Source organism: Rhinolophus sinicus, linkage group LG01 (genome assembly GCF_036562045.2).
Source record: "Rhinolophus sinicus isolate RSC01 linkage group LG01, ASM3656204v1, whole genome shotgun sequence".
Taxonomy (NCBI): Eukaryota; Metazoa; Chordata; class Mammalia; order Chiroptera; family Rhinolophidae; genus Rhinolophus; species Rhinolophus sinicus.
Window position 1 is genome coordinate 118581065 of NC_133751.1, and position 24211 is coordinate 118605275.

Genomic DNA, 24211 nt, shown 5'->3' on the forward strand with positions numbered 1-24211 from the left:
ATGTTCTAGAAAAAGAAGTGCTTAAAAGTGGGGGATGAAAAAACAGTTTAGCACCCTGAGTTTCTTCTTTAGATCAGCAATGCCCTGGAATAGAGGCCTCAGCTGACCTGAGGACGAAAGCCGTGGTCGCTTCCTGCATTCCGCGTGGCCCTGACTGAGCACAGAGCCTGGCACCCAGACAGGCTTTCCCCTCAGCAGTCCCCAGGAGCTCTGAAGGAGAAGGAAGAGGTCACTGGACACCAGCTGTGTGCCCTGGGGGCTCCATGTACCTCCCTTATTTAATCTTCACAACAACCCTGTTAAAGTAGGTGTTATCACCATTTACATGTAAAAACTGAGCCTCGGAAAGATTAAGTAATTGCCAAGGTCAACAGCTCCTAGGTGGCAGGGCCAGGACAGGAATCCAGATCTGCCCAAGCCCACAGCCCACGCTCTTCCCACACTGGGTGCTGCGTCCAGGAACACCACGTGCCTGCGAGCTCACTGCCCAGCCAATGGTCTCCAACTGCTGGATGACAGGAAAGAACGATGGGGAGAATGGGAGGGAGGCGAGGAGCAGGGAGGCAGCGGCCTGGCCATGCAGGAAGTCTTAAGCAAAGACAACAAAGGCTGGAACCACAGGAATAGTTTTCCTTCCATGCCTGCATGGGGACCAACAGGGGTGGGGAGGGAGGTGCTCTCAGAAAACCAGGACAGCCAAGTAACAAGAGGGAGAGCCTGGGGAAAGGGATCCAGTGCCCCAGAAGGCACAAGGTGTGGGAACTGAGAAGACGCTGGCAAATGTAGCAACCAAGGGGGCCTCTGAGCTGGTCACTAACCGAAGAAGATGGGAACAGAGTCAGATGGTGAGGAGGAGGAGGAGGTGTGTGAGGAAGGGCAGATGGAGTGGACTTTTCACCAGTTCTGACATTGAAGACAAACAGATACATGAGTAACAAGATTGAGGGGGGACTTTTCTTTTTTTAAAGATAGGGACTATTTGAACATATTCACAGACAAGAAGGAATGGAGCCAGTGAAAGATAAAGACTGAAACTGGAGGAGAGAGAAAGTATTCACAAGGCAAAGCTGAAGAGGAATTAGGGGGTATGTGGGGTCAGAGTGGAGGGCACAGCAACTTAGGTTTGAAAGGAAAAGACACTTTATCCTCCAAGATAGGAAAGGAGGGGAGCTGGAAATACAGAAATACTAAAGTGAAGGGGCTGAAACTCACACAAATGACACTGAGCAGCACCAAAAAAAGCAAGAAACAACAGCAACTACAGAATGCAACTACAGGGCGAGGGATGGAAGGCCTGGTTAGTCTGTGTTAGTTAGCATGAGCCATATTAGCTGCTGAGCTGCTCTAACAGGCAAACCCCCAAACCTCAGGGCCTTAACCTGGTGACAGTTTATTTCTCACTCATTCCAAGTCCAAGGCCCTGTTGCTGCTCCACACAGTCATTCAGGGACCCAGGCTCCTCCCCTCTTGTGTCTGCTCTGTGCTCCGGAGAGGGCGAGCTTATGAGGAGTTGTGTGGGAAGTTTTACGGGCAGGCCTGCAAGCCAAGCACACACTTCCCCCCACATCTCATGGGTCAGGCCCAGTCACAGAGCCACACCCTAAAAGGAAGTTAGAAAAAGCAGTCTAGCTGGGCACCCAGGAGGAAAAGGACACAGGTGCCGACGGAAAGATCATCATCTCTGCCACGCGGTGAGGGCCCAAATAAACAAGAGAAGATTCTGGTGATGGGTTCGTGAGTAGTAGTCATCGATGATGAGAAATGAACTGCCCTCACCCCTGGGTCTTCTTGGCAAATTTTTTGCAAAACCTCTGAAGATATTGAGTATATCATTCTGTTGGCCTATGCTTTTTCAATAATGTCGGCAAAGCCTTTTCTATACATCTTTACTACTGAGCTCTGCCCAGCTCTAGCTGGTTGTTCAGCACTGAAAATATACGGTATTTGCAGCAAAAATGTCTTTCATGATTGAAAGGAGTGAAGCACTAACGATGGCATTTCAGATGTTCCGTCTAAGTCTAGAGTTTCACAGTTACTACTGGGCAACCGCCCATCTTCACCCCACCAGACACAGCAAGAGGAGTCCTACTGGTCCATCACACCCAAAACAACTACGAAAAATACATGTGTAAAGAAGGCCTTCTGAAGACAAATATATCTCAGGGAGATCTCAGTCTTTTCCCTTTGATTCTTGTTCTAGGAATTGTCTCTTTCAATAGGAACCCTAAGTTCCCCACACCTTCCTTTCATTAAAACAAATAAGAATATTGTCCTCCTTTAAAGAAAAACAAACAAACAGCTTTCCAGGCCTGTTCCAGAAAGTTGTGCAGCTCCATCCTACCCTACTCTGGGAAAACATAGGTGTTTGTTTGCCCGAGAGGGTAGACAGACGCGTGCGTTTAATAACCAGTTACTTTCATCCAGCAGCGTTGTCATATACAGGTGTTGAAAACCATCAGCATTAAAGAGAGCAAAAGAAACACTGGACTGGTCGCTCTAAATGACTTAAGACAGATGGATCCATATACATGTGTTTTATCTTGCAAAATCTGTAACTATGGGGAGAGAGGGGTGGGGAGAGAGGAAGAAAACAATTGAGGCCCAGAGGCATCTGGAAATGAATGCTAGACTGTGTCTGGGTATTGCTCAATGGTGACCTGCCTTCCCAGGGGCCTTGCCAGCCTCTGGTAAAGGATTGGGCCCTGCTGATGGCTCATTTCATCCCGCTGGAGGGAACGCAGGGAGCTGGTTCAAGGTAGCAGTGTCCTTTGAGCAGCCAAGAGCCAGCGATGCCAGGGCATGAGAAGGGCATCTCTCCCATGTGAGAGAGAGGTGAACAGACAAGTGTCTACCTGCACAAGGTGTGTTTACAGGAGGAGAGCGAGGTGTCTATTTGCCTCCAACATATGTGGTCAGGTTAGAGAACAGAAGCTCATTCATTCCCAATTTGCCCCAAAGCCTCACCCTTCTCCTTTAGTTACCTGGAGTTAATGACTACTACTCGGCAAGGGGCAAGGGGCGATGGGCTCTAGCACTGACCCCTTTTGGTGCAGGAGCCCTTCCTGGGACAGAGAAGACGGAATCCTGGAGACACACCCAGAGCCCTCCCTCCGGCCACCTCTTAGCCATCTCTGATAATGGTCTGCAAAGTCCAACAAAAAATACCCACCACCCACCATTCCTACAGCCCAAGCAAAGGCCCTCAAAGGGAAAAGCAAGGAGGTTGGGTCAGAGTTGCAGAGTAAGGCTGCTAGAGTCTGGCAGGCCCAGGTGGTCTATTGCGGCTATAATGGCAGGCCAGAGGTGTGCAGGACGCTACCAACCACGCTGACGGCTTTGAACTCCATGGACCTGCTCAAACCAGTCACCTAGAGCCAAAACATGAATGCCCCTCCTTCACTGTGATCAGTAAAGACTGCAGGAAACGCTTCTGGTCCTGCTGGCATTGCCAAAGTCGGTGAACATTCACTCAGCACCCAGTGGGAGCCAGACACCATGCCGGCCGAGCCCCTGTCCCCTAGAAGGTCATGCAAGGAGGAGGTGGTTCCCGCTGGGCCACGTGTTCACCAGTCCCCAGCCTGGCTCTACCACTCACTGTCTCTGTGACTCTACGTAACTGGCTTTTCTATGGCTCAGTTTCAGTGTCTATCAGTTGGAAACAATAACTAGGAACCAATGAGAGGATGACGTGTGTAAAGTACCTAAAGTGCCAGGGCTACTGGTCATCATCCCAGTGACACTGAACCACATGGCGACTTGCGAGAACCAAACCAAGTCCCAGCTATTGTTGTTATTTGTCTGACACCCGTCTTCTGCTCCTGTCCACTGCCACCCTCACCCTCTCCTCGCTGCACCCCACTCACCAGGATGCAGAGAGTGGGAGGATTCCCAGCCTCGAGGGCTTCAAAGGGAGCAGGGAGCACATGTCCACACCAGGAGAGCGTGGGGTGACCTCTCTCCGAGGAGTGGGCGTAAGAGGTGCACACAGCCCGTGTTCACGTTGGACCTGGCTCCTGAGCCCGTCATCCTGCCCCCTTTAGGAAGCCAGTGCCCCACCCCTCACATACCCCTCACACCTGCTTCCATCCCATCTCTCCACTTCCATGATAAACAGAAAATCAATCAGCCTTTGTTTTGCCAGTTTGGTTTCCACACACCCCTTCCATTATATTTGAAAACAAAGTTTCCCATCTTTGCACTGATTTCTCAGCCCACTTTTAAGCACAATAATAATAAGCTCCTCCAGGGCAGAGAGGAGGGTGTGAGCCAAGACTGGGGCTTGGCACACAGCCCATGGCTTTCAGGCAGTGACTGGGTGAGAGGTTGGAGACATGGCAGAGGAGGGAGGCCAAGGAGCCGGACGTCTCCCCGACTCCTCCCCACCCAGCTCCTCACTGCTCATGACCCTTGTCCCCAGCTCCCAGGAGCCCCAAAGGAGCCTGGGACGCTCACAGGGCCCCCTGCAGCTGACCCCCCAGGCTGGCCAAACCACTGCCTCTTGCACTGGAATTTTATAATCCACCCCTCCCCACCACACACTCACACACACACCATCTTACCTAAGGGAGTCACCTGACCCACAGTCTCATTTTCTGCTGTTGAGGGATATAGCTATGGAGCCCCATAAGACAAGCCACATTTCATGGGTGGGGCCAAGGGAAGGCCATCAGAAAGGACTGTCTTTGGACTCAAAAGACCTGGATTCAAATCCAATGCCTGTGCCTTTCCTTGGGGAAACCACTTAACACCACGAGCTTTAATTTCTCATCCTCTCACTTCACAGAGATTGCGCAAGAAGTAAATGGATGATGCTTCTAAGTGGTTGACACTTAGTAGGTATTTAGTAGATGGTCACTATTTTTATTGCATTTACTAGGGGCCATATGGAGGTAAGCTTTGACCGCACTGATGAAGGAGAGGAAATTTCAACTGCCTTGTTAGGGTCACCAGGGAAGAAATTATAGTGATGGGGCTTTGGAAAGAGCCCTTCACCCCCAGTGGAAGTGGTCACCTGCCAAGCACTCGGGTCTATTAAAGGCTCCAAAGCTCTGTGGAGGGGTGTTAACACTAGAGAAAAAGAAGGAACAGAGGGTCACATACATTTGAGTTAAAACAGAGGGAAGGTGAAAGAAATGAGAGCTGCTGGTGGAAGTCCCAAGTTTGAGCCTCAAAGACCAAAGCCCTGGAAAGGAAGGACCACAGGCCCTGACCTCCACTCAACACCCGAGGACAGGGGCGGGGGACAGTCATCCTGGTACTGCCAGCACCAGGCACAGCACCCAGCCCACAGGAGTGCTCACCATGTAGTTACTGAATTGTGGAATTAAGTCACGTCTTTCCTAGCCTCCTGTTGTAACGTAAGACTATCTTCTTGGTAGATGAGGATGAGAGAAGGCACTTGTTTCATGCTTTGTTCAAGGCAGGCACACACTGGAAAACAATGTTCAATTAGTATGAAGGGAGAGGGGTAGGAACCATAGAGCTAGAAAGACAGATTTCAGTTCAAAGGGAAATGAATGTCCGATGTGGGACTAACAGAGATCTGGATTAGGAACAACACAGTGAGGGGAGGGCACTGTGCCAGTTCTCTAAGAGAAGAGAATGAGTGAGGCCACCCATCCTCTATCCTTGCCCCGCAACAGCCTCCCCCACTTCCCACTCTCAGACTTGGTGGTCCTGGAAAGTTTGGCTATTAGCCAATACAGGGGCCACACCTGGCCCGCCACTTGTTTTTCTAAATAAAGTTTTATTGAAACATACTCATACTCATTCTTTTCTATATTGTCTAGGGCTGCTTTAAGAAGTTGTGACAGAGAGTGTATGGCCTGCAAGAAACAAAATTATTTATGATTTGGCCCTTTATATAAAGATTTGCTGGCCCCTGGTTTAGAGAAAGGGAAAGGTGGGAGTTTCCTACCCTCTTGTCCCTTGGTGACTAGAGAACAGCGATTGGTGAAACACGTGTTTCTGAAAGAGGGGTCCAGGCAGCACTAAATCAAGCCAGTGAGGGTGATAAAGGCACCTGTGCTGCGCTGGGCGCTGTGGGGCTGCAGAGGGAGGAATCACAATACCTGCCCCAGAAAGGGCCAACGAGCAGTAACAGGGAGAAGACGGCTGGCACAAGGGTCCTTCACAGCTACCCCGCCCCGCCCCCCCACACACACCGAGGAAGCCCTGGCAGGTCAGCTGAAGCAGGAAGTCTTCCCTAAAGAGGAAGGCCACGCGTTTAGCCTTTTTCAGAAGGAAAAAGGACAGAGTTTCTAATGGAAAGGATGAATGAGAGGAGCAGCAGGGAGCCAGCCTCTCTTGGGCCCCTGTGCAGGTTCCTTACTGCTGCCCTTCCTCACGTATGGCTGTGACCTGGCCAATGCCCTGGGCCTGCTCCTCACAACCCTACACAGCCCCATGGTTTGCTAGGCCACCGATGGGCCCAGGACCCAGACGCCAGTCACAGCTCCAGCTGCTGCCATCTGACCACTCCATCAGGATGACTGTAGTCCCCTCCAACCCAGCAAACCCGCTGAACCCCTCAGCCTCTCCACGCCTCCACCCCAGGCAGGACTTGTCTCCTGTTTCCCCCTCTCTGGTAATGGGACCCCATCCATCCCATCCCCCAAGCCAGCATCCTGATGTCTATTTCTCCCTCTCCTACCTCACATCGAATCACTCTCCAAGGCCATCCAGGTCCACCGCTGAAATACTTCTGGATTCCCTCCCCCAGCTTCATCCCCACCGACCCCGGGATCCAGCCAGAGCGGTCCTCCTCCCGACAGCACTTGCAGTTGTTGTCACATCTGTTAAAGCAGCAACAGCTCCTCGAGCCTTCCTTTACCAAACCCAGGTCCTCAGCCTTGTAGTTTAGAACTACCACCATTTCCCACCTACCCCCCTTTTCTGCAGAATGTTCAGTGCAGCGGCTTTGGGATGAAGGCCTCGCTCCACCACATAGTGGCTATGTGAACTCAGGCAAATTATCCATCCTCCTAGGGCCTCAGCTTACTCATCTCTAAAATGGTGACAATACAAGCCCATGCCTGAGGTTGCTGCGAGGATTAATCCAAATGCCGTGTGTAAAGCCCTCATCAGCGTAAACATGGCCGTCATTACTATTTCCCTCTCTGCTCACGTCGCTGTGCTCGTTCTGTCCCAATGCACTGATATTCACGGAGCACAAAGGAAGCCCTGCATAGGAGCTTGGGGGTGGAGCCAACCGTCACGTGACGCGGTGATAGGCCCATGGTGGGGCATTTCCCAGTCCTGTGCTTGCCGAGGACCAGAGTCTGGTTCTGCCTGGGGACAGGAGAAAGGGGGCGTTCGGGTGAAGCGCGCAGCCGGGATGAAGGAGCGCAGCTCAGGCAGAAGGAAGCGGTTGTGTGAAGCCCAGCACCGGCAAGTCCAGAGAAGGGCGCCGCTCAGGTAACGGACCCCGCTGACCACGAGGCAGGGCTGTGAAAGGGTGTCGTGGGCCCTGCAGTAGAGCTTCCCCACCTTCTCCTGTTGTGGACTCAGAGGCTGATGCTGTGTGGATGGAACCCAGGGAAACAGAGGAGGCACCGCCTGCTGCAGAAGGGGCCAGCAGCTCAGCATGAGGGGTGGGGGGCCATGCAGTTGAGTGTGGTCTTGCGCCTCTGAAGATCGTCAACTAGAGGAGTGACACCATCAGACGTGTGCTTGAGAGAGCTCGACGCGGCATTAGTGTAAAGGGCTGCTCGCACAGCAAAGAGCATACAGGCGAGACGTCAGCACAAAGACTGTCGCAGTGACCGAGGACTGAAGCCGTGTAAGCTGTGACCACGGGCAGTGGAGGCCATCAGGCTGTAACACACTTGAGATGCTGAGAAAAGACAGCACGACTCAGGACTGGCCTCCAGGACCAGGCCAAGGGACGAGTGAGGACGCCTGCAGTGTCCATCCTGGAGGGCCAGCCCTATTCCTGTGGTGCTGTCAGGGCCAGAGTCTGGCTATTAAGCTAGCCAGAGAGAGGAGGAGAGTGTCCATTCCAGCAGTGGGGTTGGATGACAGGAAGGAAAGGATTATGGTTCACAGGAAATGACATAATGATGGAGAAACAAGTTATGCCATTACGTGTGCACAGGCATGTTATGGGGCCAGGAAGCAGCTTCCCACAACGGGGGACACCAGGAAGAGAAAATTACCAAGAAGCATGAGGCATGAAGAATGTTCTAGACAGATGGAAAAGGCTTGGGCATAAAGTTAGGTGCAGACTTGGGTCTGTTGTTGAAGGACAGAAGAAGTTAGGAAAACACTGCCCGAGGTTATTTGCCTCCTATATAACAAAGGTATCCTCCCAGGTTATGGAGAGTTGGCATCCAGCCCCAGGGTCCTTATTAGCCACATCAGCCTGCTCTATTTTATTACCTTTACGTTGCCTCAGAAGAGCTCGCTCCATCTGGTTGTGGCTGTTAAAAATGTGCTTGGCTTTCTTCTTAAAAATAAAACCCCAATCAAGGGATGAAAAAAGTGTTCTGGAGCTAGTCCAGGGAACCATTGCTCACAGGTGGGGAAGGAGGAGGACTGGAGAAGATGCCTGAGGAGGGAAGGGGGGCAGAGCAGACGTTCAGCTGACATAAGCACCTGCATTAATGAACAGCATAAGCCAAAAGATGTCTTTTGATGCTCAAACCCCGTGAAGATCTGTAACTCAGGGTGGGCAGAAGGAGTGGTCCGGGAGCAGGGGAGAAGAGGTGTGAAAGGATATGGCAAGAAGCACACAGCTACTTTTAGCTAGGTAACAAGAGACTGCTATTAAAAGTCTGCTTTGAAATGTAAAGCAGCATATGGTCAGGACTTCATTATGTGCAAGGAGCTTTCTTCTGCCTGCTAAGTCCTGAACTACCAAAGGCAAGGCTGAATGTCAGGGTGTGGAGCATAAGCCCACCAGGGCAACCCCCCTGCCATTTGCAGGGATGGCCTTCCATATCCTAGCGCTGTCATACCCATGTGGCTCTAACATTGTACAAGCACAAAATGCACATAATGCAAGACGGTTTCCCGTGACCTCCCTGCCACTTAAGCGGAATGCACCAAAAGTACCATGGGCTCTAGCTCATAGGTCACAGGCAGAACTCTCTCGGCTGCCTGAGTTCAGCAATAACGTGTCCACTCGCCTGGCGGCTTCAAACCTCTGAGGTCAGCTTGTTTGGTCTAAGAGTAGCAGTCCTTGAAGTAAAGGCCGTCGCATTTGATTGTAGCCAAAATGGCCTGCCACAGCAGCTACTGAGCAGGGCAATTGACACCAGCAGGAATGTTTCTTAAACTCAAGGTCTGGACGCTCTTTGAGAAAGGCCATAGAGCCCGACGCTTTGCCAAGGCAAGCATGCCCTCTTGTCTGGCTTTATTACAGTCCTGCTTCCATATCACGTGGAGCAAGAGTGTGCTGAGATTCTGGGGAAGGGCTATGGCTCCCCTTTATTTCCCAAGTCTCTCTCGGTAAACAAAACTTAGTATGGGAAGAGTGTTCCTATAAATTACAATACAAATTGATTAATGCCCTAAAAGTGTGACTGAAACCACCGGCCCTTAAAAACAGTGGGGCTTATGTTGTCTGCCCCACTCTGTAAAGGAACATTTCCTTTAAGAGTTTGTGTATTGTTCCCCCCCCCCTTTTTTTTTCTGGCACTCTCTCAAAATCCAAAGCCTGTAATAATGCAGTTCATTAAACTAAACAACTGCATTTGGACCTTTTTCAAGAGAGTGATTCAGGCAAGCGCTCTCCTCACAGAATCAGTTCACAGCGAATTATCAGATGCTACCCTCCACCAAAAAGTGTGGAAAGACCAGCCCCGCAGTTTTCTTGGTAAAGTGGATTTTCCTGTGGCCACTAGGTGGCACTAACTGTTTACAGAAAAGGGCAGTGTGGCCTTTGGTGCCCCTCTGGACTTACTACCGTTTGTTTCCGGGAAAATAAGACCTAACTGGACCATCAGCTCTAATCCGTCTTTTGGAGCAAAAATTAATATAACACCCGGTCTTATTTTTACTATAATATAAGACCGGGTCTTACATAATGTAATGTAATGTAACGTAATGTAATGTAATGTAATGTAATGTAATGTAATGTAATGTAATGTAATAATATAATATAATATAATATAATATAATATAATATAATATAATATAATATAATATAATATAATATAATATAATATAATATAATATAATATAATATAATATAATATAATATAATATAATATAAAATATAATACCGGGTCTTACATTAATTTTTGCTCCAAAAGACACATGAGAGCTGATTTCAGGGAAACACGGGAGGTAAATGTCAGTCTCTGCACATAAATATATAGGGGAGCGGGGGAGGACTATACTATGAGAAGCCACCAAAAGGTTTGTACTGGAAGAAGCTCCCAGACAGGGTCATAAAGGAATGCATCTGTCACTTTATCTGAGGAGATAGGAGGCAGGGGAGGTAGAGAAGCCCTTTCAGACCCTCACCTGCCCGCTGGTCCTGGTTTGCCTTTAGCCTTCTCCCTACATGAGTGATTCCTGGGAATCTGGAAGCGCGTGCAGGTCTAGCTCCACCATTGACGTCACTGTCTGGCTTTGGGGGTCACTGTGCCCATGTACCCATGTGCCAAGAAATGCTGCTGACAATGGCCTGCCTGTCACACAGGGCTGCTAGGAGGATCCCACAAGCCAATGAATGGGAAAGTATTCTGAAAAGATAAAACATTCTTCAAACATATAGTATTATTTTGTTATTTATTATCAGAAAACAGACCGATAAACTGAAGCAGGGAACAAAAGCATTGGCTGTGAAAGATAAGTCGTATTTCAAACTTATGCTGATGCTTTTTAACCTACACTCTCTTGGATCAAATTTATTTCTCAGTTAACTTTAAAAAATAAATTATGCCAAGGGCACATAAGGAAGAGGTAATCAAGTCCACAAGGCAGCCAGTGCTTAGAAAACCCCGCGCTGGGATCAGGACCGGGTGAGCTGTGAGCCCGTGGGGTCTGAGGAGGGTCGGGGAGGACAAGGCAGGATGCCCTGGGGTCCTGTCTGCGGGGGGTCAAGCAGAAAGGCTGGATGACCTCAAAACAGCTCCCAATTTAGGAATTTGGGGCTCAGTTTATGGCAATCATGAACTGACAACGGAAAGCTAGTTGTTCAGTTCCTAACCAAACCATGAAAATATGAGCAATGAGAAATTTCTTAAAGAAGCGTATGTATTTTTTTCAAAGCAGTCTAATTTTAAAGGCATCAGATCACTGGATTTGGGCTGCGGTATCCAACTCCAGTGTCTTCCAGAACTAAGGTAAACATTCAAAAGGAAGCATTTCTGGGCACATATGTAGCATTTGCAAAACTATGGTTCTGATCCAGAGGATGTCAATAAGTGTTTTGTTTTAATTTTTTTTATTAAAAACTAGTGCTTCCTGTTCAAATAAGTCCAGAAAATACTGGATTAAACATCAAGCTTACTAATGAGCACTTTGAACCTCTAAATGGTGGGAGCTAATGTGCAGTGTTTCGTGAACATGTTTGCTCACAGAACCCTTCTTTGCTGAAAAGCCAATTCACTTTTCTGAAAATAAATGTGCCATATTTTTGGAGGAATATTATCCCAACTGAATGGAACATTCAGGCCAGTGTTGACTGGAAATCAGGTTGGTACCAACAATTTCCTGTCACTTGAGTGAAAATACTCATTAGAGTTTGGTTGAAACAGTAGCAACAAGTCAAAGACATGACGGAGAAAAGGAAAGGTGTGCAAATGTTCAATCACAAGTGTACAGTCAGGAATGCAAAGACCCAAAATTCATTAGAAAATATATTTTAATGATCTAGCCAGACCTCTGTTCTAGGGTTTAGCAAGTTGTGTTTGAATCTCACTTTATGGAATAGGTTTCAGTGTATAAACTGAAGCATTGTAAACAGATAAGTCTGGAATACTAGAGAAGAAACTATTTAAAAGCACCTAGTATGGCGATGAAATTGTGTGTGATGATACTGCAGCCCTGGGTCGTGGCTGGGCAGCCATGTAATTCTTTGATCCTCACGACAAGCCTGGGAGACGGGCAGCCCAGAAGTTCTCTGCCTTAGAAACAGGTTTACCGCCTCCCTCATTTTCCAGATGAGAAAATTAAAGCACGAAAAATACAAGGAGTTTTCCCTTTTAAGTGAGACAAAGTTCTCATATGTAATGTGTTCATTATTTTTGTCAAACTATTGTTAATATTCATGTCAAAACTTATTATAGCTTCAAACTGAAAATTAGATTTACTGTAAGTACCTGAAAATTAGATTTAATATAATGTTAAAACTGGTGGTAAGAACAGACCCAAAATGGAGTCACTTTTGTTAGGCTCTGCCAGGACTTAACATCTAACCTAACTACAGTTCCAGCCTCTCCCAGGAGTAGAGTTTTAAACCAATCAGTCTGGAATCATCAGTAAGATAATCTCTCAGGTAAGACCCCTGCCTCCCTTCCCACAAAGAAAGGTGACCCTGCCTGAAACAATCCTTCCTTTTCTTTTGCTAATAACGTTCTTGTCACTCCCAGTTTCTGCCTATAAAAACCTTCCACTTTGTACAACTCCTCAGAGAACCTCTCTGTTTATTAGATGGGAAGCTGCCTGAGTCATGAATAGTTCAGTTGAGCCAATTAGATCTTCACATGTGCTCGGTTGAATTTTTGTTAACACTGGTATGGAAAAGTCAATAAGTACACTGTTTCCAATTTTGAGGAGATGGAACATGAGAAAAGCTTAAAGAACATCCAAAAACAAAATGTCAATTTAAGTCATTAAACAAATTATCCAAAGTACCTACTTAACTAGAGGACGTGGATCTTGGTAGCATACAGGTTTTTCCTCCACAGGAGCGCTAGCAAATTCCTGCCCTTCTGAGTCTCAGGTTACCAGACAGGATGCCTTGAGCCCAGAGACACTTAGCGGCTGGAGGCCCCCATGCTCTAAGCTGGATGAACTTGACCACTTGTGGCCATAGCAGTCTGGCTGAGAACTGAGGCCAAACCACTCCAAAAGAAGCCCCCCTGCCCTGGAGGGTGACTAGCCCACTGTGGTGACAGAGCTCAGGTGACCCCTGTGGTCCCCACCTCCTGCGGTCCACACCTGCCTTTGTGTAGCCCCTCCCCTCGAGTATGGACAGGAGCTGTGACTTGCTTCTAAGCAACAGAATGCGGCCAATGTGATGGGAAGTCCCTCCTGTGAGGACACCCTTGCACAGCACCGCGCATCGCATGGCCCCCAGTGCGGTCCACTCCAAACCAGATTTGACAGGTCCCGCCCCGAAGGCACTTCCAACACTGAACTGAGTCCCCACTCCCTGGCGTGACTTCCAGTGACTTGCCACAGCTGGAAGTGGCCTGCTCATGTTCCCATCAGGAAGACAGAACCGTTTGTAGTTCCCTATCCAGAGCTGGCTGCGTCATCTCTCTCTTCATTTTGCTCACATTCTCCCTTTGTCTAGAAGAAACTTCCTCTTTTCTTTGCCTGGTTCTTCCTTCAAGACTCATCTCATGATCACCTCCTCCAGGAAGCCTTCCTTCCCTCTCAACCGGGTTGTTTATCCCTCCATTGTGCGTGAGAACAGTGCACACTGCTGGCATGTGTACTGTTGCGCGGTAGGGGCAGCTGTGCTGGCACGGCGTAGCATAACATGCCGCTCGTCCGTGTACGGGTCTGTCCTCCCCAACAACCCAGAAGCTCCGGGAGGTCAGCACTATGCTCTATTCCACTGTGGATCCCATGTTTAGCCCAGGGCTTGGGACACAGGAGGGCGTTGCTGGAAGCGGTGCCTCTGGCCGTGGCACGACCACCGCCCCAGCACCAGGAGTTTGTAAGCGGATTAAAGGCAAGCCTCGTTTTACCTGTCATTGACGCCCTACCATCACGCACGTTAGCACGCAGCTGGCACGGGAGTTTCCACGAATAGCCTCTGGAGACATAGTTGTGGCAGAATTCTCTCCGTAGCCTACGCAGGAGTTTGCTGGGCTCGTGTCCTCCTTCCAGGGAGGAGAGTCCACGGCCGTCTCTGGAAGCCCCGCTCACTCTCCTGCACTTTTACTGTGGGGCGGTACCTTAGTGGACATTTAGAAGCCTCTGGATACAAACCTGCCTGGGAGCATTTGGAGGCACCTGACTGGGGCAGAAGGATGACCTCTAGTGGTCCTTGCTGGTTTGGTTGGTCCACAAAGAGCACTTTCAGTGGTAAAAGATGCACTAAATTCAAAGGCTCTACTGTCTAAAAAGCACTTAATAATATATGCGGATTCTGGCAACCACAACAGAACAAAATGGCCACAGAACTGCACAGGAAATATTAAATATACCGCTTTATTACTGGCAAAATACCCATCTAGTGTAGCAGCAAATAAAATATATTTTATCAATATTTTTAAAGTCTATGAAATTTTCAATTTAAAAAATGCTTTATGAGGCTCTGACGAACATTCCAGATGATGTAAATACAGACGACAGATACATCACAGTGTATATTTCTTAAAAGGCATATTTTAAAATGACTCTTCTCTTTAAAAACATCCTCCCCCCAAAGAATCACTATTATTTTGCAATAAGGGAATTTGAAAGAAATCTCTCTTAAAAGCAGGGCTAGGGGAGCAGCGTGAGGTGCCCATCTTCGTCTTTGGTGAATCTGAGAGCACAGACAGACCTTGTTAGAAGCTGCGGCTCATGGAAGCTGGAGGACAAGCAGATCCTAAAAACCAGGGTTCCAGTTCCATAAAAACCATCCAAATTGTACACACCAGCATATACCTTCTCTAAATATACACCTTTAACTTACCACATTATGCCATTTTCCCCATGGCAATTTGTTATGTTGGAAATTCAGAATAGATAAAATCAGTCTTATTACGCTCATTTTGACTTTTTTGGGGGAGGGGGTTGGGGTGTTTTTGGTTTGTTTTTTTTTTGAGGGAGGACGATGGCACTTGTTTTTTGGATGAACAGGTCGAGTAGAAAAAGTTTGATTCCTTTTGTTAAAGGCAAGTTCTACCAGAATTACTTTCTCCCTGATTTAGCTCAGAAATGAAGTCCTTAACACTCTAGCATGGTCACATGACAATGTAAGTCTGTCTCCTCTGGGTGTTTACTGGACTGTGTGCTCAAAAATCCAGGCGCTCTGAGATATTCTCTTCACCACTTTGCCTCTGGTTACTACTGGTCCTTAAAAGAGAGCCACCACTTTGTAAAGAAACCTTAAGCACTTCATCAGGGCTATCTGATTTCACAGTTGAACTATTAAATTCAACGTAGCAAACTTAAGATCCTACGAGAAGCCAAAAAAGATACGAGGCCCAGAGACGCAGTTGAAGGGCAGGGTCCCCGTGCCCACTGGGCTCACAGCTGCTCACACAAGAAGGACGAAGGGCACACAGGGAAGCAGCAAGTAACTACTTGAGGGGCTGATAAGGGACGTTGAGGAAAGCCACAAAGAAGTGGATGTGACCGTAAAAGCCTTGGCATGTTGTGGGACTAGCTTGCAGTCAGGGCACGTGGAGAGCAGGGACAGTCGGGGTAAGACCCCAGGAGGCTGAGGGCAGCTGGTACGCGAGGTCTGGGCGGGATTCTGTGGCTACAGGACATTTAGGGTGAAGAGATGATCAGATCTGGGCTTTACAAAGGCATTTTATTATTCGTGTTATTATCCTTCAATAAACCTGAATAAAAATAAAGAGTGGGTGAGAGTGACGCAGTCAAGGAATGAGACCCAGAAGAGAGGTGAGAGAACCAGGGGAAATCTAAATCAGGGAAACATTAGCAAATGCTACAAAGACTGAAAAAGACCCCTCTGATGCTGCAATGAGAAGTCACTGGTGACTTTGCCCCAGCCTGGCAAAAATGGAGGCAGACTGCACTGTTTGTGTTCCTGGGACATAAGGCTTCCTCCCCTGGGCCTGAGGTAAATAAGATGCTTTAACCATTAAAGACAACAAGAATAATAATTCCCTACACCTACACATTCAAGCATCTCTGCAGGAAAAAGAACTCTGTACTTACCTAAAGCAACCTATCCCTGATACAGAACCCAATTTGCCAATACAGGTTGATGAGACGGCCAATTGCCATTGGGAAGCGCTGCTAGTTTCAGAGCCCATAAGGAAGACACGCGCTGTAAGAATCCACAGCCAGGGTACAGCCCCCAGCACTTCCCACACTTAACTGGCCCCAACCCTGTGGGCGCCGTGACCCCTCCCAACAAGCTGACAAACAGCAGCCAGGAGCGACCTTTTCCGTTGTGCTGAAGTGAAGGTGCTCTGTGGGCCAAGACAACATCCCGTCACTAAAGCCAACGTGTGGCTAACGAGTGTCACTCACAGTCTCTGTTTACGTAATTTTACCATAGATGGGAAATAAGGATACCATACATTTGTTTTCATTGGATACGAGATTTTAGGAAAGCTTTTCCAGTTGTAACCACTGAAATACATAAGGATTAGTTGGTGACTCAGCCCAATTTATCCTTTTGACTCCTGTGCTACACTTGCCTTGAGATGTATTTGGTTTAATTACTACAAATAATGAAGCTTTTTTTAAAACATCAAGTTGATAGAAGCTAACTTTCCTAAGGATTTTGGAACTTGGAAATCAGGAGACGCCTGGCCTTTGTTAATGCCTCACGAGCAGACAGACCAGAGGAGAAAAGGGATGCGCTCTAGAAAAGCACCGCTGTCCTCAGGGCAGCGGGGCTTCGTCCTGCTCAGGGCTCAGCACGCGGCTGGCAGTGCAGCTCACAGCCTGCGTGGGAGATAAGCCTCGGCTCTGCCACGTTACTGAGCTTCTCAGACACAACCAGAGGCCACGTTCTACCCGTAAGCGCCGCATGCGGGCAGTCCATCATTCTAGCAACTTCTGACAATACTTCCAGTGTAACTGAGACATCTAGCTCGGTGGCACACAGCCGGATGACCAGGAATTAGCAGTTAGCGCTGCGATGTCAGAACATGCGCCCGCACTTGAATTAGACAAAGATGGGGGTGGGGGGCATTACTGGAGGAAGCATCTCCTTCACAGAGACTAGCCATAAGCCCAAGAGCCCAACTTAGTTTAAATTTACTACATCCTTTCCAAAATCCTCAAAAAGTGAAACTTATGTACTAACTCATTAAAAGAAGTCGGGTCATCTATATTAGCAACATGAAGTTTAAAAACAGCATTGCCAGGGAGCAAAGCAACAGACTGACCACAACTGGAAAATAGGATTTTCCTAAGTCTGATCACACACACACACACACACACCCCAATATAATCATTAACAGCACAGGTAAGCTAATTCATATTTCTTGACAATAATAAAACAAGAGAACATCCAAAGTAAACCACATTTCAAAAAAGATAGGATAAACTTATTTAATGGAGTCAAACCAGGCTCAGGGAAAACCCATGACACCCTCCTTTAAATCTGATGGCAGAAGACCTGGCCAGACCCAGATCTGACCCCAGTGGTGAGGCCCCCAGGCCCGCTCCCAAGTTCAAGTGTCCCAAGTGCACGCGTAAGGTCAAATCAGTGGTTTCATTCTATCCTTTACTAAACATTGATCTGCAAAAAAAGGAAGTATTAAGTATTTCTGAAAACGAAACCAGGTCAAAATGGAAGACTGTGCTGCAATGCTAGTCTCTCCTGCTTCCTGAAGACTCAAGTCCTAGTAAAGGAAAGCTGCAGAGGGGCCAGTGAATGGCAGAGGGCCACTAGTCAGCGCACGAGTGTGACAAATTTATGAAAGCTGAAATCCAGATGACAAGAATAAGGACGAGGCTGCAGAGAGGTGGGGCTGGTTTGCCTTGTGGGATCCCGACATGAGCAGACTGAGCGGCAGGAGTACGCAGTGTGGCTGCAAACGGTGAGATTCCGGAGAGGTCTGTCTAGGAAACAGTCTTTACTCCACAGGAAACAATGCGTCTGTCACCAGAGCTCTTCTCTTTAAAGAAACAGAGTGTCCAGGGAGAACCCAGGAGGCCTGCCTGGCGGCTGGTCCCCAGAGCACACCTTCCCTGGTTTAGGCATTAGGGGTCTCCACACTCACCCCCAAGTCAAGCCTGTTTCACAAGCCACGCTTGTGTACAGGGAACCCCTGGCCGATCTTCCTAGTCCCTCTAAGTATATGGCTGGACAATGACATCATTGGATGTTTGAGGGAAATTGTGGCTTAAAAAATAAAGAACAGAATCAAGAGAAAAATTCAGTAAAAATTAAACAAAGGTAACTCTGGGACTCGAACTTTACAAAGAGCTAATGTCCTCAGAAAGTCAAGATACTGAATCCATAAGGCCAAGTACAGTTGCTATGAGAAAGGAATAGAGACAAAGAAAGGTTTTGTACACACACATACTCACACACACACAATGAGCTAGAAAATAAAGTTCATTCCACTAGTGTACGCTTCAGGAGGGTGAAGGATTTCATCTGTTTTGGTCATTGCTGCATCTTGAGAACCTACAGTAGTCTTGGCAAATCACAGGTGATGAGAAGGAGAGGGAAGGAGAAGGAGGGAAGGAGGGAGGAGGGAGGGAGAGGGAAAGAGGGACGGGGGCGGGAGGAGGAATCTGAGAGAAAATAAAGGGGGAAGATACAGGGAAAGATGAGGCAGCTATGACTCTAGGAGGTCCAAAAGCTGGTGACGGGAGTTCTGGAAAGAACAGCCAACAAGAATTAATCACAGAAATTCAGAAATATATTTCTAGAGCTGAAGAGATATGAGTCTTCCTTTAAAGACTCTACTGGGTATCAGGCAGGATGAATATAACGAACTCACATTTAGATCCATCACTATTTCAGACACCATGGATAAGAGAAAATCCTAACAACTCCGGAGTGGCGGGGGGGAGACGCAGAGCACCCATTTAAAGGGATGACAATTGGAATAACACCACCTCTAACAGCAACAATAGATGCTTGAAGACAATGAAGCAAAGCCTCCCAAGAGCTAGAGGAAAATTATTCTGAACCCAGAATTCTATTCCAAGCCAAACGAGCAATTAAGTCAAGGAGAAAACTAACAATGCTGCCACACATCTAAGAGACTCAGTGTACCACTAGTGCACCCTTTCTGAAAATGTACTCCAGCAAAATGAGGGTAAAAACCAAGAAAGGAAGATGTGAGACTCGAAACTGGAATTAACCCAAGTGTCCAATGAAAGCAGATGTCAGTACAGCAGCTGTGCCGAAGACCTAGAAAGCGATGAGCCTGAATCAGGTCAGGCCATCACTGAGCTCTCAGTAGGATGTCTTCAGAAGAAGGGAAGCAGATCCTAAGCACCGAAAGAAAACAAAAAGTGGCATCAGGGAAGAGAGCACATAATTATGCTCTCAGCAAGAGCAATCAAACTTCAGGAAAAATGTGCGAAAGTGGGGGTCACTTCAGAGGAAATAGTCTAAAGATGAAGCAAATTAAAAAGGGGTGATTCAGGCAACTGAAGGAAGAGCCCACTTGACCAGACACCAGGAACGCTCTCTTTTGTGTGGTGACGTCAGAACCGTGGCATGAAAGAGACGCACTAACCACGAGGTCCTTGGCTCAGCAATGAGTCAAAATTATGTGTCATAATAATCAAATTGTTGTTGAACTGGTATTCAACATTTAGAATTAATCTATAGAGCAGCAAAGCTTGAGTTATGGTCACAGAATGGGATATTCATGCCATCTCCCTCAATAATCTGAAAGTTGTAACGGAGAAGGAAGAAGTGACAAAAGCTGGGAGGTGAGATCCAGAGGCAACGGCAGGAGTGGTATAGTCTCCCCTTTCAGAGTGGGGGGCCAGGAGATGCTGTCAAGAGTTGACCGAATAATAAACAGAAGTTTAAATATAGTTTTAAAAAGTGTAACCGTCACCAAGAGAGGAATTAAAAACTGACTATCACTGTCAAAAATGGGGATGGGAGTGAGGGAACCAAGTGAGCTAAACCCTCATGTGCTACAGCAAGTTGTCACCGGGAATGTCTGAGATGGAAAATCAAGAAACAATGGCATAAAAATAGTACTTAGAAATACGGGTGTACCTAACGAATGATCTGAGAATAGAAATGGTTAGATAATGACTTTTGAGGAATAGGCCTGGGGTAGGGAAGAGCAAGACTAAATAGCTTCCATTACAAGCACTTCTGACCATTAGAATTTTAAAGCACATGCAGTTACAATTATGATCAATTTAACAAATTTTTAAAATAAAAGTATCAAAGTCAAGTTTACTACTATAACATTAACTGTATATATTAGTATCTGTCCACTGTTAACACTTATCCACTGTTAAGCTTCCATGGTATTTCAGTGTGTCACTTTCTAGACCAGAGGTGAATTCTGTATTTCAGTTGTCATTTACATTTATATCTAATTCACTTAATCTAAAGCATACATTTTTCCCACATTTTCATGTAATTGAAATCAGGATGGACTCACTTAATGGGCAGGCTTTTTTTTCTTAGTTGTATTAGGTTGGTGCAAAAGTAATTGCTGTTTAAAAGGTTAAAAATAATTGCAAAAACCGCAATTAGTTTTGCACCAACCTAATATATAAATTGTGATAACAGTCAATAGTGTCTTAGATTTGATGAAACAGGATACTTGTAAAAATATATCTAGGTATTTTTTTCCCCTACATCACTTCATGAAATCATAGACTGTTACATCTTCTATTACTCTGCCTCGCCCTCATTATATTCCAGCCATACGCTGGTCATCGGGGTCTTTTCCTGAACATCTCAGGACCTCCGGACCAGCTGTTCTCTAGCCTGAAAGGTTCCCACACCCACCAACCAGCTCCTCCCATGGCCCGCTCCTTCCTCAGCTTAAATGTCACCCCCTTGGAGACGCTTACAAACGAAAGCAGTTCTACTGCCCAGAAACATTTCCTATCACGTTACCCAGTTTTATTTTCAGCAAAGTATTTGCCCTAATGTTTTCATTTATTTGTATCTCTCCTCACTAAAGCATTCGCTCTAGGAGAGAAGAGAGCGTGTCCACCTTGTTCAACACCACATCCCACCACGTAGAATAGTCCCTGACATGAACCACATGCTTGCATATTTCCAGAACGAATACTTTAGGAAAACAATGCTAGGCTATGGACACAATAGCTAATGATTTAGCAAGTAACTATGCTTCATGTTTATAAATAACATTTCTTCCTTAATTTTCTATGGAAAAGATTCTCACATGTATAAACTTTGTTAGCAAGATCCATTTCTGATTGCTATTCAGTTAAATATAATTTTTGACATATATTAATAGCATATACTAATACCAAGAATAATTTCCATAGCATGAAATAATTCATACCATCTTTAATTTATTTGTACATATTCCAAATCCACCGACTCTTGACTGGAACTGATTTCAAACTGGTGGCAAACTAGGATGAAAAGAACTAGGTTGTGTCAAAAATTCAAAAGTGTGATTCTCTCCGACTCTTTCAATTTTAAGAAGGGTAGTCATCTCTCCCAAAGGAAAGATGAACTTAACATTGAGGTTTATACTTATCACTTTATTTCCCACAGCCCAATTTAAAGGATTAACTGAAGTCAAGTTTGTCTGCTATTGCCGAACATCAAACAAGAACAATTATGAATAACATACTGTCAATTTCTTTAATACTTGCATTTCACATGTATGACAAAAGGATAAAGTAAAAAGGCTGAAATCCTGAAAAAGTATATTTGTCTGCTTTTTTAAATTCAAAAGCCCATTGTTCTTTGGGAGGTGATACAAGATTATTTTCCAGTCAGCTCATAATTTCTACAATTTCTATAGTAACCATAAATTTCAAAGGTTCCTGTTCTCTCCACCCCAATTCATTTTTGGCACCTGTGTGTAAAATGTCACTTCTGAAAAATGGGGAAAAAATGTGAATGCTGGGTTTTTATCACAGCACTCTTTTCCTGATGGAAAATTTTCTGATTGCTGAATTGGAATATCGATTCAAGAAAGATTAACAATATCTCATCAATAAAAATCTTTTCCTAACTATATGGCTGTCTCCGAAACAAATATTAGAAATAGCAGCCAATTCTCAGAGATACAGGGGCAATGACTTATCCTTCCCCACTTCTAATTTTAACTTTAGAATTACTCAGCAATTCTATGAGAGGTAGAATGTCTGGCACAGGCTCTGGCTTCATGATTTTAGAATACAATTTTAACTCATCACATTCTTTTGAAGAACTCATGTTCCACTTAAAGAAACAAAAGAAGAGGTTTTCCCACCTCAGCGTGCAAAGAGAAGCTGATCAGGAGGACAGAATGTGTTATTACTGGTTGTAGAAGGAGCGGCCTACCCATAGGACTGGCAATTAGCAGAGGATTTAGCAAAAAGAATGGTTTAAAAATCTGATCAGAAAAGTGTATCATTTATAAAGTATTCTACTCTTGAGTCTTCACTTAGTCTATTAAAAAGAAGCTCCTACACAAAACTCAGGATGCTATAGGAGGAAAATAGCCAACACAGCCTATCATTGGCCAATATTTAAATACAAAAAAAATACAACTTACATTTTTCATATGGGAGATTTATGAGCTGGGTATTGACCTCTTTGGCCCAATTCAAATTTATTTTTTTAGCTATGATTCAGATCCATTGGGTATTGCCAAAAAATGTATCAAAAAAAAAAAAAATCTTTGAATTTTTCAGCATCATTAGAGTTTAACAGATTTTTCTGAGTACTACGGTTAAGCTGACAAGGGTTAGGGAAGTCTTACCCCACCCCTTCTCCCAAAACCTAACAAAATAAGACATTTTTATTTCAAAACAAAAGAAGCTAATGTTATGAAACTGGGGGCGGGGGTGAAGGGAGATGCTACAACAGTCCTCTTTCATTTAATAAATGTTGGACTATTTCCTACCTCTAGCACTATATACGCAGCTAAACTTCTGGGAGGGAGAAAGAAGGGAACCCCCAAACTCCTGACAAAGTAGCCAGTCCATTGTAAGGTCAAAGAAGTATTTCTCCTGCCAGCCACTGATTCACAAGTATTTTTCCCCGTGTAAGAAGTGTGCGTGAATGAAGTTGGGGTGAGCAGGGAACACACCAAGAAGCGGACCACAGTCTTCTCCTAACCGCCCACCCTGTGTCCTCAGCTGCGACGGGTTTCCTCCCGCATCCTGGCATTCACAGTAAGCAACATCTTTCTTTAAAACTCTTCTTGTTCTTGCTGCTTTTCTTGCCATTCTTGTCTTTGTTTTCCGACATCTTCTTTGCTCTGATTTCTCTCATTAGATCAAAGAACACCTGGCGTGAGGAGGAAGGGGTGAAGAGAAGAGGGAAGAAAAAGCCTTTAATGATATAATGAAGCAATTAGACTGAGCATAAAGCCAAAGTTATTTTTATAAGCCACATGCCATCAAAAACAAAAAGTCTAGAGCAAATAAGAACAATTAACATGAAAAACATATTCTAATTCTACTGTATAAACATCTCTGCTCGTATCATACAACCAGTCCACCTACAGACAGAAGCATCATACTGTTACCACCACTCACAGCTTATTTCAGAATGACAAAATCTTTTCCTCTCATAGTCTGGTGAAGGATAAAACAGCACAGAACGGATCTACAACAGTTCATGACATTTACAAATATTGAGAGTGACAATAGTAAGCAGACTTCCTAGTATTTCCAACCACCAGAAAAGGAAAGAACAATACAAGTACCTGTCTCTTATTTAATCCTTATCACCCTGTCAAGGTAGCAATATTACACAGGACAGCATTCCCAGCGTAACTCCACAAGAGCAGACTTGGGAACACAGTGGCAGGGAAGAAAGGGGGCAAGAACCATAAACAAACGAAGGCTCCTGCACTAAGAAGCCGGGGAAACGGGGAGAGAGCGGTGTCCTGGCACCCCTCCCCATGAATGCCCCTACCTACTTCTCAGGAACAACCTCTCTTCCATTCCCTGCTGTCTCAGCTGAAAGAAACCTTATCAAGAACTGCCGAGACTTGTCCTCTGGATGCCAGGGTTACTTAGATACGATCATCATTTGTCACAATAGTTTGGGTTTTACCCTCTGGTGCCAGAATCATGCCAAAGTACTGTCTATATTCAAGCAGACAAAATATGCCTCCTACAAAGAAACATTTGAGATTTCTCCTAGAGAATGACGGAGACTGAAAGTGGGAGAGCGGAGTGTAGGTTTTTATCTTTGGACGGCCACACAAAACCACAAGCTCCCTTTATTTTCAAGACATACCTTCTTAGT

At 46.0% G+C, this 24211-nt stretch overlaps 1 protein-coding gene across 1 annotated transcript in view; it reads right to left on the minus strand.

Annotated features, from left to right (window-relative positions):
* Positions 1-14318: 14318 nt before the first annotated feature.
* RALB (RAS like proto-oncogene B) overlaps positions 14319-24211 on the minus strand; it is a 46406-nt gene continuing 36513 nt past the window's right edge. Inside the window, exon 5 of the mRNA XM_019749095.2 lies at positions 14319-23242. Within this exon, the coding sequence (XP_019604654.1) occupies positions 23123-23242 (120 nt within the window). The 3' untranslated portion in view covers positions 14319-23122. The remainder of the gene's footprint in view (positions 23243-24211) is intronic.